The sequence below is a fragment of the Macaca thibetana genome, chromosome 15 (assembly GCF_024542745.1).
Source record: "Macaca thibetana thibetana isolate TM-01 chromosome 15, ASM2454274v1, whole genome shotgun sequence".
NCBI classification, from domain to species: Eukaryota; Metazoa; Chordata; class Mammalia; order Primates; family Cercopithecidae; genus Macaca; species Macaca thibetana.
The window spans coordinates 8,843,275-8,859,074 of NC_065592.1; the positions used below are offsets into that span (position 1 = coordinate 8,843,275).

Here is a 15,800-nt window from a genome sequence, read left to right on the forward strand (position 1 = left end):
AGCTCAAATGCATGGCCCAAGGGGAGGTGCCTTGACTCCAGAAAAGTGGTTTTTCCAAGGCAAGCTGGAAATGTCCATTTCTATCTGAGCAGAATTTCCCGATTTCACTCAGGGAGAAGATATTTCTTTCCTGCAGTGAGAACCAAGGCAGAAATGTGCTGGCAGCTGTGGACTCTGTGACCTGGAGCTGCTTCTAGGCAGCCCAAGTTGGTGTTGTCCTCAAGGGGCTTAAATCTGGCTGCCCACTCCACCCCTCCTTCCTGAACCAGAGGGTTTTGGTTCCTTCCCACTGAATTCCACTTCCACCGACACAGCACGCTGGCTCCAGCATCTCAGGTGAGTGTGATTATACCTTTTTTTTTTTTTTTTTTTTTTTTGAGACAGAGTTTTATTCTTTTTTTCTTTTTTTTTTTGAGATGGAGTCTCGCTCTGTTGCCCAGGCTGGAGTGCAGTGGCACAATCTCGGCTCACTGCAAGCTTTGCCTCCTGGGTTCACGCCATTCTCCTGCCTCAGCCTCCCAAGTAGCTGGGACTACAGGCGCCTGCTACCACGCCCGGCTAATTTTTTGTGTTTTTAGTAGAGACAGGGTTTCACAGTGTTAGCCAGGATGGTCTCGATCTCCTGACCTCGTGATCTACCCGCCTCGGCCTCCCAAAGTGCTGGGATTACAGGCGTGAGCCACCGCGCTCGGCCCGGAGTTTTATTCTTATCACCCAGGCTGGAGTGCAATGGTGCGATCTCCACTCACTGCAACCTCCGCCTCCTAGGTTCAAGCGATTCTCCTGCCTCAGCCTCCCAAGTAGCTGGGATTACAGGTGCCCACCACCATGCCCGGCTAATTTTTGTATTTTTAGTAGAGACAGGGTTTCATCATACTGGCCAGGCTGGTCTGCAGCTTCGAACTCCTGACTTCAGGTGATCCGCCTGCCTCAGCCTCCCAAAGTGCTGGGGATTATACCCATTTTACAGATGAGGAAATCCAAGTTCAGAGCCAGGCAGTAGCACACTCCTGTGTTCCCAGCTTCTCAGGAGGCTGAGGTGGGAGGATCACCTGAGCCCAGGAGTTTGAAGCTGCGGTGAGTTGTGATCACTACACTCCAGCCTGGGAGACAGAGTGAGACCCTGTCTCTAAAAAATACACATGATTCGGGCCGGGCGGCTGGCCTGTAATCCTAGCACTTTGGGAGGCCGAGGTGGGCAGATCACGAGGTCAGGAGTTTGAGACCAGCCTGGCCAATATGGTGAAACTCTGTTTCTACTAAAAATACAAAAATTAGCCGGGCGTGGTGGCCGGCACCTGTAGTCCCAGCTACTCGGGAGGTTGAGGTAGGAGAATCACTTGAACCCAGGAGGCGGAGGTTGCAGTGAGCCAAGATCACGCCACTGCACTCCAGCCTGGGCGACAGAGCGAGACTACGTCTCGAAAAAAATAAAATAAAATTAAAAAATACACAAGATTCATTGAGTCCATCAAGGCAGAGGTGGAGAGAGCTGGCAGCTGTCCTGGCCAGGTGCTCCCTGGGACAGATAATAAGAAACTGAGGAGGGGACGTGCGAGGACCCTGGTCCTCATCATTCCAGTCAGCGGGCTGGGTGGTGACAGAGGTGGCCCAGCCCCTCTTCAGGGAAGGCGAGGGCCAGGCCGAGCCGGAAGGGGCAGTTGTCTGATGAGCTCAGCGCTCAGGGGCGCCCAGCGCGAGTGGGGCAGCGGCAGAGCCGGGGAGCACGACCGGCGGAACTCGGATGGCGCCCAGCGGTCGCGGGCAGGATAGCAGGGCGAAGCCGAGCCGGGCCCAGCCCTGGCAGGGAGGGGCAGGCCCGCCTGAGTCTCGGATCTGGCGGGCTCGATCCCCCACTCCCCCACTCCGCTGGGGCCGCCTACTGGACAGCGCCCCAGTCGGCCTGGCAGTCGTGCCCTGGGACGCGCCGAGGTCCTCCGAGCCCGCAGGGGGCGCTGTCGCCATGCGGGCCACCCTCAGTCGGCGCGGGCAGGAAGTACGAGGGTCACTTCCGGCGGGGGCGCGGCTTGGGCTGAGGAGCGGACCCGGCCGGGCGCAAGGGCTGGTCCAAGGGAGCAGGTGGGTTCCGCGGCCGCCGGAGCGCTCCGGTCGGCGTCTGGGCATCTCGGCCTCGGCGGAAAGCGCGACCGCCCTGCTGCGCGGGGCCTGCGGCGATGCCGTTCCTGCACGGCTTCCGGAGGATCATCTTCGAGTACCAGCCGCTGGTGGATGCGATTCTGGGCTCCCTGGGGATCCAGGACCCCGAGCGGCAGGAGTCTCTGGACCGGTAAGTCGCCCCCTCCCGTGAGCTGGCCGAGGCCGCTCCGACCCTGCGGCGTCCCACTTTATCACCACAAGCCGGGCGGGGTGGATGCGTCCCCCTTGACAGAGGAAGGGACGGGCGGAAGCCGGGGTTGCGTGGCTCCGAGCTCGCGCTGCCCCGCGCGGATCGCACTCCCGCCCCTTGCATGGCGGAGGCGAAGGGCAGGGAGGGCCCGAGGGCGGAGGCTCGCGGGGTGTCGCAGGGCCTGCGCCTTGGCCCCACCCTGTCGCCTGCCTGTGCTGTGCCACCCCCCGGCGTGTCAGGGGAGCAGGGTGGAATCCGTGAGGCCTCAGATGTTACCCCAGAGCAGTGTGAAGGTGGGCTTTTGTAGCAGAGTTTGCGTTTTTATAGACAAGAGCTGGTCTGTCGTGGACCCGCAGGAAAGGTGTCGGGAGCGAATCCGCATTCACTGCCCATGGTACTAGGCGCCTGGGGTCCATCACTGGCTCAGCAAAATCCCCGCCTTGGCGCGTGTGCTCCAGAGGAGAGACTGACAAGTAATTGTGCGGCGGCACGCGAGGTGGAAGGGAGGAGAGAGCACAGGGAAGGGGCTCAGGTGTTTGCGGGGGTTGTCAGTTGGAATTTACAACGCGTGGTGATGAGTCGTCTCCCCATCCAGGGACTCGGGTGGAAACGTAGGCTTTCTTCATCATTTCAGCTAAAGGCCTCCATGTGAGAGGAGCGGGGAGGCTGTGTTGCTGTCCTGGCTGCAGGGGTTGCGGGGGCTGGGGTCCTACAGCTTTGAGGGTGAAGGGCTTTCTGAGGAAGGAGCATCAAAGTCGGGCTTGGGCTCTTGGCTTCCAGGGTTCCCTTCAGTCCCAGCAGCCCAGGTGTGTGAGGCTTTGTACCCAAGTCTGCGACCAAACTCTGGGCAACGCGGGAGGAGAGCGCAGACAGACCCAGCCCATTCTCCGCAAATCCGAGTCTGCTCCCGTCTTAAGAGATGCAGCCTGGCCCTCTCTCTAGTTCAGAGGTTCTGCCAAGCCTCTGTGACCCACAGAGCCAGGGCCCTGCTTGCGGATGATTCTAGCAGGACACTAAGGCCCACCAACCCACAGGCTGCCCGATCAGCCGGTCCCACAGCTGTGCCTACCCTCAGCCTCTCTTCTGCCCCAGGCCCAGTTATGTCGCCAGCGAGGAGAACCGAATCCTTGTTCTCACTGAGCTGCTGGAGAGGAAAGCCCACTCTCCCTTTTACCAGGAAGGTGTGAGCAACGCCCTGCTCAAGATGGCTGAGCTGGGGCTGACCCAGGCGGCCGACGTTCTCTTGCGGCATGGGGCCAATCTCAACTTTGAAGGTCAGCGAGAGCCCCGGGGGTGGGCAGGCGACTTAAACGTGGCTCTGCGCCGGGTGGGCGTCCATGTCCCCAGCCTTGGCTTTTACCATCCTCTGAGGAGTGACTTCCCCCCGCTTTATTTCCTGGGTGGCTGTGACTAAGGAATCTCCCATTGGGTGGCCTCCCAAATCCTGCGGGTTTTCACATGGCTCTCCCCACCTCTGTTCCAAGGGCGGGCGAGTGTTGCTGCTTCTACCATGTGATTGATTAGCAAACTTTCCCCAGCTCCCAGAGTAATCCCCACTTCCATTAATGCGAAAATGCAGCTACTGGCATTGTGCCCAGAGCTAAGGGAAGGTAATTTTCTGCCACTTACTCTGAGCCAATTTGTGTTTTTTTCCTCATGCCATAGGGAGAGGGGAAAACAGGCCGCATTAGGCATAAATCACCACAGAACACGCTGGCTTCCAGCTTCTGAGTGCGAGGGATGGAGATGGAGCCATGCTCCTTTCTCTCTGTTTTTCACCCCAGGGAGGGCAGGGTTAGTAGGGAGACAGGCAGGGCTGCCTTGTGACCTAATGGGGGCCTGAGACAGCCAGGCATGTCTCCTTTCCCCATCCAAAGACAGGCTTGGAGGCTGCTGGGCTCCTGGAGCCCAAGGAGCTGAGACGGGAGGGCCAGTTCTGAAGCCAGTGACTTGGAGACCAGCTTGGAGAACGTGGCTGTTACCACCAGGCCTACAGAGCGGAGCAGCCATGGAGGTGCTGCGTAGTGCGGCCTCCCAGCCATTCTGAGAGTGCGCGCCCCATTTTATGGTCCCTTCTTACAGAAGAGGAAATTAAAGCCCCAACAGCTTCAGTAGTGTGCCCACTAGAACACCCCGAGGGCCCTCTAGTATCTGGTGAGGACAGCTCTGTCCTAACCCTTGATGGTGACAGGAGGCTGGGCCTCTGCTTCTGGACACTTTAGGTGGGAGTTTGGGGCTGGGCTCTGGGTCCAGGGGCCCCATGAGAATACGGATAGGCAGGACCCACACGAGCTGCATCTGTGCCTTCAGATCCAGTCACCTACTACACGGCCTTGCACATCGCCGTCCTGCGGAACCAGCCGGACATGGTGGAGCTGCTGGTGCATCACGGCGCTGACATTAATCGGAGGGACCGGGTAAGTGCCAGGTCCAGCTTGTTTTGAAGCAGCGTTGGGCAGGGGCCTGAGCAGCTTCCCAAGCCAACCTGGCTGTGCTTGCTTGGCTCAGATCCACGAGAGTAGCCCCTTGGACCTGGCCAGCGAGGAGCCTGAGCGCCTGCCCTGCCTGCAGCGCCTCCTGGATCTTGGAGCTGACGTTAATGCCGCTGACAAGCATGGTGGGTGCCTCCTGCAGGAAAGCAGGACAGCTGGGCCCCCGGGCAGCGTTGGGGGGACACCCAGGGTGCCCCAGGACAACAGCTAGGTGGGCTGACTGGATGCTGGCCCTGGCTGGTGGCACAGCATGGCTGGGCACACAGGGGTTCTGCTGACTTGCTGAGCTCAGAGGCTTGAGACAGACAGTGCAGTCACTGCCCCTGTGCTGGCCCTCAAGGGCCTTCCGTAGGAAGAAATAGGGCACGTACGCACTCAGCTTCCAAGAAACAATGGCTTCCCATTGGGAGAGGCCTAGCCAACGTTTCAGGTAGCATCCTGGGATCCAGAGAAATCCTGCTTTTCTGCTGGGGGCCTTTCTGCTCTCAGTTCTCTGGGTGGAAAGGGAATGACCAGAAGCCCATCACCCTCAGCCCTCACCCGAGCTGAGAGCTGTCTCTGAAAGTTCATCTTCTGATCCTGAGTGTCTGGATTTCTGCCACCTCCTCTGGGTTGCCCTGACCTGGGCTTCCTGGCCTCCTGCTCCTCCTCGCTCTCCCTCCCTCCCTAGGAAAGACTGCTCTGCTCCATGCTCTGGCCAGCAGCGATGGGGTACAGATCCACAATACTGAGAACATCCGGCTCCTGCTGGAAGGAGGTGAGGCTGGCGCGCTCCTGGGCCTTGTCCTCTCACCCGCCCCTTCAATGTGTGCCGTTGCTTTGCCGGGGTTGAAGACCTTCTCCCAGTGTCTCTTGTTCTATGGCTCTTCTAGGGGCAGACGTCAAGGCCACCACCAAGGATGGGGACACAGTGTTCACCTGCATCATCTTCCTACTTGGTGAGACTGTGGGAGGGGACAAAGAGGAGGCCCAGATGATCAACCGCTTCTGCTTCCAAGTCACACGGCTGCTGCTGGCGCATGGGGCCGACCCCAGCGAGTGCCCGGCCCACGAGTCCCTCACCCACATCTGCCTCAAGAGCTTTAAACTGCATTTCCCTCTCCTGCGCTTCCTGCTGGAGTCCGGAGCCGCCTACAACTGCTCCCTGCATGGCGCGTCCTGCTGGTCTGGCTTTCACATCATCTTTGAGAGGCTCTGTTCCCACCCAGGCTGCACAGAAGACGAGAGCCATGCGGACCTCCTGCGCAAAGCCGAGACCGTCCTGGATCTCATGGTGACCAACTCTCAGAAACTCCAGCTGCCCGAAAACTTCGATATCCACCCTGTGGGCAGCCTGGCGGAAAAGATCCAGGCCCTCCACTTCTCCTTGAGGCAGCTGGAGAGCTATCCCCCGCCCCTCAAACACCTGTGCCGCGTGTCCATCCGGCTCTACCTTCAGCCGTGGCCTGTGGATGTGAAGGTCAAAGCCCTGCCTCTGCCTGACAGGCTGAAGTGGTACCTCCTTAGTGAGCACAGTGGCTCCATGGAAGATGACATCTGACGGGTCTCAGGCTACAGGAACAGGGGACATGGGCAGCTTAGGTCAGCCTGTTGGTAGAACCTGGGACAGCCTTAGAGGAGGGTCTTTTTGATCTGGGAGATGAGACGGGATCCTTCATGAGAAAAGCCAGCCAGGTAGAGCCTGAAGCTGTGATCACTCCAGTGGTGAAGGGTGTGGCTCTGTGTCTTCCAGAGAGACTGCTCCCTTCCCTCCAGCAGCACTCCAGGTCCCACCCATGTTGGACAAAGGAACAGGGCTTGGACTGAAGTCATGTTTATACCCTCTGAATTGGAGGGCAGTGCCAGGGCATTTACAGAAGCTGGGAAGGACCAAGCCTCAACATCCCCAGGGCTGCGGGGGTCTTGTTTGCTGCACGTGGCAGTATAGCTGGAGAGGAAGCCTGGGGCGCGTCCTGTGTGGTGCCAAGACCCCACCCCTGCCCCTTTTCCTTCCAGGTTCTGTTGCAGCCGTGTTTCTGGTGGGCTCGGGGGGAGGAGACACTAAGGGCCCCACAGGCTTGTCTTCATGGTGTTGCAAGCCAAGCTGGCCCCTGCCTGTTCCTGTAGCTTTGGGGCCAGGTCAGCCATGGCCCCACCTACCAGAACTGTGCTCTGCTGGCAGCTGTGCTTGTGCCAAACCCAGGGCCTCAGCGACCATGACTTCTGCTAAAAAGCAATCATGAGTGCGCGGCTGGGGACAGACCTCTCTGTTGTCTCCTGTTGAGGGGCTCTCTTTGGAGCAACCTAAGAGCCGACTGTACCACCCAACTGTGAGCCCTCAGTCCCTTCCAGGTTGCATCGGTCATTGTGAATTGTGGAAACGCCTCTGGGGATAAGCTGAGGTGACTAAATGATATATTTATAAGATTAAACTGACTTTCTTGGCCTTAACGGTCCTTGTATAAAATTTCTGCCCCGGCCCTCCACAGTTCAGGATAGAGGCTCCCACAGCAGCTGGTAAGGAAGGGGGTGGCAGGTGTGAGGAGATGCTGTGTTTGGGGGATTGCTTCCAAGTCCCTGCAAAGAAGCACCACTCTAGACTAGCGAGGTCCTCCACAGTGTTGAGGTCCCATTTTATTATTATTTTTTTCGAGACAGTCTGTCACCCAGGTTGGAGTGCAATGGTGCAATCTCGGCTCACTGGGACTTCTGCCTCCCAGGTTCAAGCAGTTCTCCTGCCTCAGCCTCCTGAGTAGCTGGCATTACAGGTGCCCGCCACCATGCCTGACTGATTTTTGTATTTTAGTAGAGACGGGGTTTCGCCATGTTGGCCAGGCTGGTCTCAAATTCCTGACTTCAGGTGATTCACCTGCCTCGGCCTTCCAAAGTGCTGGGATTACAAAGGCATGAGCTACTGTGCCCGGGCCCCATTTTATTTTTATTTTTTGGGATGGAGTCTCACTCTGTCACCTAGGCTGCAGTGCAGTGGCGCAGTGTCGGCTCACTGCAAGCTCCGCCTCCTGGGTTCACACCATTCTCCTGCCTCAGCCTCCCAAGTAGCTAGCTGGGACTACAGGCGGCCCACCACCACGCCCGGCTTTTTTTTTTTGTTTTGTATTTTTAGTAGAGACGGGGTTTCACCGTGTTAGCCAGGATGGTCTCAATCTCCTGACCTTGTGATCTGCCCGCCTCAGCCTCCCAAAGCGTTGGGATTACAGGCGTGAGCCACCGCGCCCGCCCCATTTTATTTTTTAATTTAATGCCTGCCAAGGAGCAGCCTCAAGCCCAGAGAAGAACAAGGCTTCAGGGAGCTTCCCTGCTGCAGGCTGTTGTCACGCTTTAAGGGTCCCAGGCTTCCACTGCCAAGCAGGACTTGGCACATGAGCACCCCCAACCACAGCACCATCAGGCAGCACCCATGGGTTCCACCAGCCCAGCTCTGTCCCTCCCCTAGGTAAAGACCACACTGAAGTCTTCAAGTTCCCAACAACCAGGTTGGGGGTGGTTTCCTTCCTCTTCAGGCAGCCAGGCCCATGGCTGGAAGGCTAGGCTGGAGGCCCAGGGAATCGGCTACTGATGTGACCACCGTATTCCCACATGGGGAGCCCTGGAGCCCCTTCCACCCAATCCCATCTCACAGGGCAGCAGGGTCTGGGCTCCTGCCTCACCGCTGGTTCAGCAGCACCCTCCCCCCACAGGGTCCCACCTTGCCTTTTGAAGAAGAATCTGCATAATGAGTGGACGGCAGACAGCTATATTTAGTGGTGCCTTGACACTCACGAACCGCCAGTGTGGCGCCTGGATCTTGCCCAGCTGCCAGTTCCCCCCACCCGGACTGTGGTTCCTCAGTTTCTCCTGCCAGCCCTGGCTCATCTCAGGGCAAAGCTATAGACGTGGTAGATCTCATCGGGGAGGTTCTCCTGCCTCTCCTCAGCCAGGAGGCTGAGGCCTGCGCTGCAGATGATCCTGCGGACCACATCAAGGTCCCGGCACACGCTGCTGTCCACGTCATCCAGAATCACGCCCTCCTGGGCCATGTTGTCTTTGATGACAATGATACCGTTGGGGCGGAGGCTGCCCTTGCAGCGCCGCAGGAACTCAGCCAGGTGCTGATCGGTGAGGTGGCCTGGGGAGGGCAGAAGCAAGGTTACCAGTGCACAATGCAAGGGGATGCTGGCCACCAGATGGGATGTATTTCTCAGCCCTGCTGAGCCCTTCATTTGTGCCCAGCATTTTGTGTGGCATTTAGTAAATCCCGACAGATTTACTAAACCCCATTTCATAGAAGAGGAAACTGTGGCTCAGAGATCTTCTACCTAAAGACACATTAAGCCAGAATTTAACTTGACGGGGTGACTTCCAAGTCCTGCCTGATACCTACACACCATGATGCCCCACCCCTGCCAGACTTGGATCAGAGGAGTGAACCTGGGCTAAGAGTTTGGCACTGCAGGAGCTTCTGGACAGACTGCCTTCCCCACACCAGAAGTCCCCACAGAGGCTTCTGAGACCACAAAATACAAGGCCAGACCTAGCGTGTCCACAGCAGGCCTGTGCTGCCCACCTCAGGAGGTGGCCAACTGCTGCTAGTGGCCTGCCACCAGGTCAGCAGCCCAGGGCACAGCGCTTGAGGTGTACTGTTAGGCTAAGAGGGTGCAGGGCTAGACACAAAGCTTAAACTTTTCATCTTATTAAAAATAAAACCCTTATAAAACTCTCACTTTGAATGCAGTAAGTTATTGGCCATTAAAATTTAACAAAAAACTGCACCCAAATGGATGGTAGCAGGTATTCAACTGAAACAAAACCTGGAAGAAATCGACCTTTTAGGCTGAGCCTGTCCCTCAGTCCTGGGAAGCACGGGGTGGGGGTGGGCGTGGGTGTGGGCGTGGGGGGATTGGAGAATCCTCACTGGCTTACTTGCTGCAGGAGCGCAAAGCCCTGGTCCTGACACCTTATGGGGAACCCGAGTGGCAGGAGACGTACAGGTGGGCAGGGAAGGGCGGAGGGACCCTCACCTATCACCCACTGGATCCAGATGACGTCGTAAGAGTCCGGCTCTGGGGTGAAGTCCTGGAGCCCACAACAGAAGTAGTTCCTCACCCTCTTGCCCTCCTCCCCCAGGTAGGTCTTGGCTTGAACCAGGAAGTCCTCCGTTATGTCGACCATATCCACCTCTCTGAACAGCGGCAGGAGCAGCCGCTTGGTGATCCTCCCAATGCCAGCTCCACAGTCCAGGGCACAGGACGTTCCTGTCTTGTTCGGGCCTTCCTGAAAAGCAGAGGCATGTAACCTATCAGAGAGACCCTGTCGCCGCACGTGGGGGCCCTTCCTCATGAGCCCTGGGACTTAGACTCAAGTCAGGATTCCAGGGCTCTGCACAAGCTGAGCACTGGTGGGGAGGTCTGTGCTGGCTGCCAGCTTGTACAGAGTCCTGATTCAAGGGGGTAAGCGTGGAAGGACACCCTGCTGGGCCACATATTCCTTTATCTTTGAAAGTTTTTGTAGAGACAGGATCTCATTCTGTTGTCCAGGCTGGAATGCAGTAGTGGGATCACGGCTCACTGTAGCCTCGGACCCCTGGGCTCAAGCCATCCTCCATCTTCCCGCCTCAGCCTCCCACGTAGCTGGGACTACAGGCATGTGCCACCATGCCCAACTCTTTATTTTTATTTATTTTTTGTAGAGACAGGGCCTCAGTCTGTTGCCCAGGCTGGTCTCAAATTCCTGGGCTCAAGCAGTCCTCCCACCTTGAAATCCCAAAGAGCTGGATTACAGGAGTGAGCCGCTGCCCCAGCCCTGGGCCACACATTTCTAAAATGAAAGCCAATTTCCACTTAAAGGTGATAACTTGAACAGGTACACTAATCTCTCCTGAGTCTCCAAGTAAACAACGGCAGAGAGGAGCAGGGAGAATGGAAGTAGGACAATGGGTGAACAAGGGTGCGGAGAGGGAACGCGGAGGGAGGGGAGGCGCTGGATGGAGCAGGTGGCCAACAGCAGCCTCCAGTGCCAGCCATGAGAGACAAGAAGGTGGGGGGCTCCAGGCCCGGGGGTCCCAGCCTAGTACAGAAAAGGCTGGGGGTAGAGCAGAGGGTAGAAACCATGGCATGTAACTAGGAGTTTTCATCCAGAATGGCCAACACCCTCAGCCCAAACACCCATGGGCATGGCAGGAGAGCAAGGGTTTTGTCCCTGGCAAAACCCAACAGTTGAAGAGAAGTTTGCCCAATTCGGGCACCTCAGTTCTGCCTAACAGCCAGCTCCTGTCTGGTAACCTTGAGGCTAAGTCCACAATCTAGAAGTTACCCCACTGTGCCCACCCAGCCCAGCTCCTCAAGGCTTTGGGGTAGGTACCAAGAGACAGCCAACGAGCCTGCAGTGTTACATGTAAAAGGTGGCACCCCACATGGACTCGGCAGTGCCACCAGAGCCACAGCCTCTCCTGGAGAGCACGCCAGACCTGCCTACCCTCAAAAACCTCTGCAGAAACTTCCGGGAGCTGTTGATGTCGATGCTGGAGATGTGGCCATACCCCCCAAGCATGCCGTCCACCGTGGGTGGGATTTGTTTCCAGTAGGTCTTGGCCTTGGAATAGAATTGCTTCTCGTCTTCTATCACCTCGCTCGTCATGTTGTCACCAACCACGGCTCTGCTCAAGCACCACGATCAGCACCCGCAACTCTCCTGGGTAAGGAAGGGGGTGTGAGTCAGCGGGCCGGGGACCTGGCAGAAAGGTCCCCGGGGCAGAGGGCCAGTCTCACGCCAGGCTTCACAAGTCACACATGCTGCTGAGTGCAGAGGGAAGTCCAGGGTCCCCAAATCTGCTTCTACCCCTTGGATAACAGCATCTTCTGTCTTTTGCACTGAGAGCACCCGCCCCAAGTCCTAGCTTCACGTTCTTTTACATTTTCATTTTTTCTGGAGTGCAAGTGGTGTGATCATAGCTCAATGCAGCCTCCAACTCCAGAACTCAAGAGACCCTCCCAACTCCTCCGGAGCAGCGAGGACTACAGTTGTGTGCCACCATGCCTGGCTAATTATGTTTTGTAGAGATGGGCTCTCACTACATTACAAAGGTTGGTCTCGAACTCCTGACCTCAAGAGATTCTCCCACCTTGGCCTCCCAAAGCGCTGGGATTACGGGTATGAGCCACTGTGCCTGGACTGGCTTCAAGTTCTTGACATGCTTTATATGACACCTGACGCAGTGGCTTCTGGGCACAGAAAACCCTGATCAATAAAGAGAAAAGACCGCAAAGCAGAGAACACCAGCAGACCCTGGAGGGCCAGGGAAGTTTCCACGCCTCCCTGCCTCTGGCTCAGAGCACAGCAACAACTCACGGTGGGGTCCAGTCCTCCGTTAATGAGGAGTGGGGACTCTGTGCCAGGCACCAGGCTGTGAACCAGGCAGAGAGCCAGGCAGAAAACAATTCTACAGACACAACCACACCCGCAGGGAGGGCTGCAGAGGAGAAGCACCAGTGCCAGCAGAGCACGGAGAGAGGAAGTGGACTCGGATGCGGGGACCAGGGAAGGCAACCCTGAGGAGGGGACGCGGAAGCTGAAACCGATGGATGGGCAAGAATAAATGCAGCCAGTGGAGGGCGACAGCTCTGCTCCCGGAGGGAAGGACAGACAGCCCTCGTGGCTGCCAGTTCCTGGTCTCACAGTCAACTCTAGCAATTTCGACTGCATCCTACAGAGCAACGAGTGTGAACCACCCTGAGGCCCAGCAGACAGTGGCCCGGGAAGACCGGTGCTTCCGAAGACTGCTGGCAGCAGTGGAGACGGCAGGGGGATGAGGAGACCGCTGCCACAGCAGAAGGAGAGGGAACTAGAGAGCCTCAGCTGGGTCCTGGCAGCAGAGCCCAGGCCCACATTGCCCTTCAGGACAGGGATGACAGTTCAGCGGCTCCACGCTCCAAGGGCGGCCAGCCTGCCATAAGCTTCCCATAGGCACAGTGCTGTCACCAAGGCACACCACGCTTAGGGGCTGTTCTAGTTGCTGTGAGGCTTGCCAAGACCTCAGAGAGCTCTAGCCCAGGAGGACAGGCAAAGAACAAAGGGAACGAAAATACGCAGCAGAAAAATAAGATTCTCATGGAACCATAAAGTGCTAAGGAAACTCAAAGGGCAGAAGAATCCTTTCTGAACAGCAGACAGGGGCAGTGGCCTGGAGGAGGCAGCCCGAGCTGGGCATCTAAAGACAGGGAGTGCTGGAGGGGTGAGGCACAGACAGAGGGAGCAGCTGTGGGACAGCACGGGCCATCAGAGGGCGGAGAGTGGAGGCGGGGAACACAGTGTGGAAGGTGAGCTGGGAAAGGCAGACAGGGCCTGGATGAGGGCGGCCCCGAGTGCATGCTGGCACCAGTTCTCAGCTGATGTGCTTCCCACACTGCCAGGGCCTACCCTGAAGGGAGGCAGAGTGAGAATGGCAGTGGCCGTGCTGGCTGTCACAGGACAAACAGCAACAGTGGGAGGCAGGAATCCCAGCAGCAGCTGCTGCTACATCCTGATAAACCCATGATAAAGGGAAAATCTCCTCGGTGGAAAACACGCAGCTGACTGGGAGCTGCAGCTCACCACCTCGCACGTGCCGCCTCCACACAAGGAGAGCAGGGGGCTTCTAGCAAATGCCTGTCGCCAAAGTTGACAAATCGTAGGTCCAAGACCGTCTGCCTGACCCCTGGAGCTACAGGGTCAACACGGAAGAGTCCACATGTGGAACTTGGGCACAGTCCTCAAACACAACTCAAAGCTTAAAACCCTAAGACCCAGGAATGCTCTAGGGGCTTCAAGAGAAGTGGTCAGAGGGAAACAGGAAAACGCCCTGAGAAGGAGCATGAGGCCTTCGGGAAGCAACTATGAGGAAAGAGAAGAGAAACTAAACACAAGACAAGCTGGAGAATTTTCTTTTCTTCTTAGTTTTTTGAGAAAGGGTCTCAGTGTCACCAGACTAGAGTATGGCTCAGGTGACCCTCCCATCTTGGCCTCCAGGGTAGCTGGGACTACAGGCACACGCCGCCACACCTGCCTAACTTTTGTATTTTCTGTACAGACGGAGTTTTGCCATGTTGCCCAGGCTGGTCTCAAACACCTGGCTGCAAGTGATCCACCTGCCTCGGCCTCCCAAGGTGTTGGGCTTACAGGCGGAAGTCACTGCACCCAGCCAAGATTTTTCATTGGTCAAATTTGTTATTGGCCCCCAGTACTATCTTCTGCACTACTATATTCTGAACCTGTCCTGAAAGAGAAGGAACTTTCCAGAAGCAGCAGGCCCACCCCAGCCAGTCAGCTCAAGAATACTTCTAACGAGGCCGGGCGCCATGGCTCACGCCTGTAATCCCAGCACTTTGGGAGGCCGAGGCAGGCGGATCATGAGGTCAGGAGATCGAGATCATCCTGGCTAACACAGTGAAACTCTGTTTCTACTAAAAATACAAAAAAATTAGCCAGGCACGGTGGCGCGCACCTGTAGTCCCAGCTACTCGGGAGGCTGAGGCAGGAGAATGGCCTGAACACAGGAGGTGGAGCTTGCCATGAGCCAAGATCGCGCCACTGCATTCCAGCCTGGGCGACAGAGCAAGACTCCGTATCCAAAAAAAAAAAAAAAAAAAAAAAGAAGACTTCTAACGGATGCAATTCTCCTTCTGTAACTGGTCAGCCTTTTCCGGAGACCCAGCCAGCCAGTGGGGGCAACAGGGAAAGGCCTGTTGTGGCTGCTGAGAACAGAGGGGATGGGGTCCCTCCTCTCCAACACCGTGCCTGACTCCTTCAGCAGATTTGAGCTTTCTTCACTGACAAAGTCACATGCCAGCTTTCTGAGGGTCCAGAGAGAGCTGACAAGACCCATGTGCTCTACCGGGGCCCGGTTCTTCTTAGATCCGTGATTGGGTCTTTTCACCCTCAGCAGAACACTTTGGCTGTGCCTAGAGAAGTCTGCTTAAACCTCTCTTCAGATTCTTGTTTTTTTGAGATGGGGTCTTGCTATGTGGCCCAGGCTGGCCTCAAACTCCCGGGCTCAGGCCATCCTCCCTATTCAGCCTCCCAAGTAGCTGAGATTACAGGCGTATGACACTGCGCCTGGCTTCCCTCTTCAGATTCTTGAATCCACTCGCAGACTGACCCCTTACTTTACCGTTCACACACAGGGTTTGGGCCACAATGAAGAAAGGCAGCCATCACTGCACCAATCAGGGAGCCCTTTGGGGTAACAGGCTGGGGAGGACCTTAGTTCTACTTATTGCACATAACACCTTCCCCGCAAGCTGACCACAGAGCTCCCACACTGGTCTCCCAGCACTGGGAACAACACTGCTGGAAGGAGAAAGCAGCCTATGGCTCAGAAACCCATCTCTATCAAAAACACACACATTCTAGTACCTCCCAGCTACTAGGGAGGCTGAGGTGGGAGGATCACTTGAGCCTGGGAGGTCAAGGCTGCAGTGAGCCATGATCCTGCCTCTGCATTCCAGTCTGGGCAACAGAGTGAGACAGTGTGTCAAAAAAAGAAGAAGAATGAATTCTTGTTCCCACCAGACCTGCCAATCCTCAAGACTGCTAGATCTGCCATGGTGGCTGACGGGGAAAAGGGCCACCAACCTGAATGTCACCATGTAGCTGGGTTTGGTGGCTGCTATGGTCTGACGGGGTAAGGACCAGGTCAGGTGGGCTGCCTGCCCCTCTGCCAGCAGGCACCAGAGCAACCATGTCACAGCCCTCCATCAGTCACTCAGAGAGGATGGCATTCAAAACTACAGCTGGGTGCAGTGGCTCATGCCTATAATCTGAGCACTTTGGGAGGCTGAGGTGGGAAGACTGCTTGAGCACAGGAGTTTGAGTCCAGCCTGGACAAGAGCGAGACCCTGTCTCAAAAAATAAAAAACACTTGGTGGCTGGGAAAATTAAAGACAAAGGTTAAAAAACGAAATACTACTCTTCCACACCATGCTAGCACAACTCCCATTCAGACTGGAGCA

The 15,800-nt window shown here is 56.7% G+C and overlaps 2 protein-coding genes across 7 annotated transcripts in view; one reads left to right on the plus strand and one right to left on the minus strand.

Annotated features, from left to right (window-relative positions):
* The window catches only part of ASB6 (ankyrin repeat and SOCS box containing 6), a 204,464-nt gene extending 194,929 nt beyond the window's left edge, over window positions 1-9,535 (plus strand). Inside the window, exons 2-7 of one of the 2 annotated variants that reach the window (XM_050760148.1) lie at window positions 2,052-2,287; window positions 3,440-3,621; window positions 4,658-4,764; window positions 4,856-4,964; window positions 5,510-5,596; window positions 5,712-9,535. In XM_050760148.1, the coding sequence (XP_050616105.1) occupies window positions 2,175-2,287; window positions 3,440-3,621; window positions 4,658-4,764; window positions 4,856-4,964; window positions 5,510-5,596; window positions 5,712-6,379 (1,266 nt within the window). In that variant the 5' untranslated portion in view covers window positions 2,052-2,174 and the 3' untranslated portion in view covers window positions 6,380-9,535. Of the gene's footprint in view, window positions 1-2,008; window positions 2,288-3,439; window positions 3,622-4,657; window positions 4,765-4,855; window positions 4,965-5,509; window positions 5,597-5,711 lie in introns of those variants that run through there. The other variant, XM_050760149.1, reaches the window with a different exon arrangement.
* NTMT1 (N-terminal Xaa-Pro-Lys N-methyltransferase 1) overlaps window positions 8,553-15,800 on the minus strand; it is a 47,826-nt gene continuing 40,578 nt past the window's right edge. For 2 of the 5 annotated variants that reach the window (XM_050760317.1, XM_050760318.1), the window contains exons 2-4: window positions 11,290-11,505; window positions 9,837-10,089; window positions 8,553-8,944 (exon numbers count right to left, since the gene is read on the minus strand). In XM_050760317.1, the coding sequence (XP_050616274.1) occupies window positions 8,688-8,944; window positions 9,837-10,089; window positions 11,290-11,451 (672 nt within the window). In that variant the 5' untranslated portion in view covers window positions 11,452-11,505 and the 3' untranslated portion in view covers window positions 8,553-8,687. Of the gene's footprint in view, window positions 8,945-9,836; window positions 10,090-11,289; window positions 11,506-15,800 lie in introns of those variants that run through there. The other 3 variants (XM_050760320.1, XM_050760321.1, XM_050760319.1) reach the window with 2 other exon arrangements.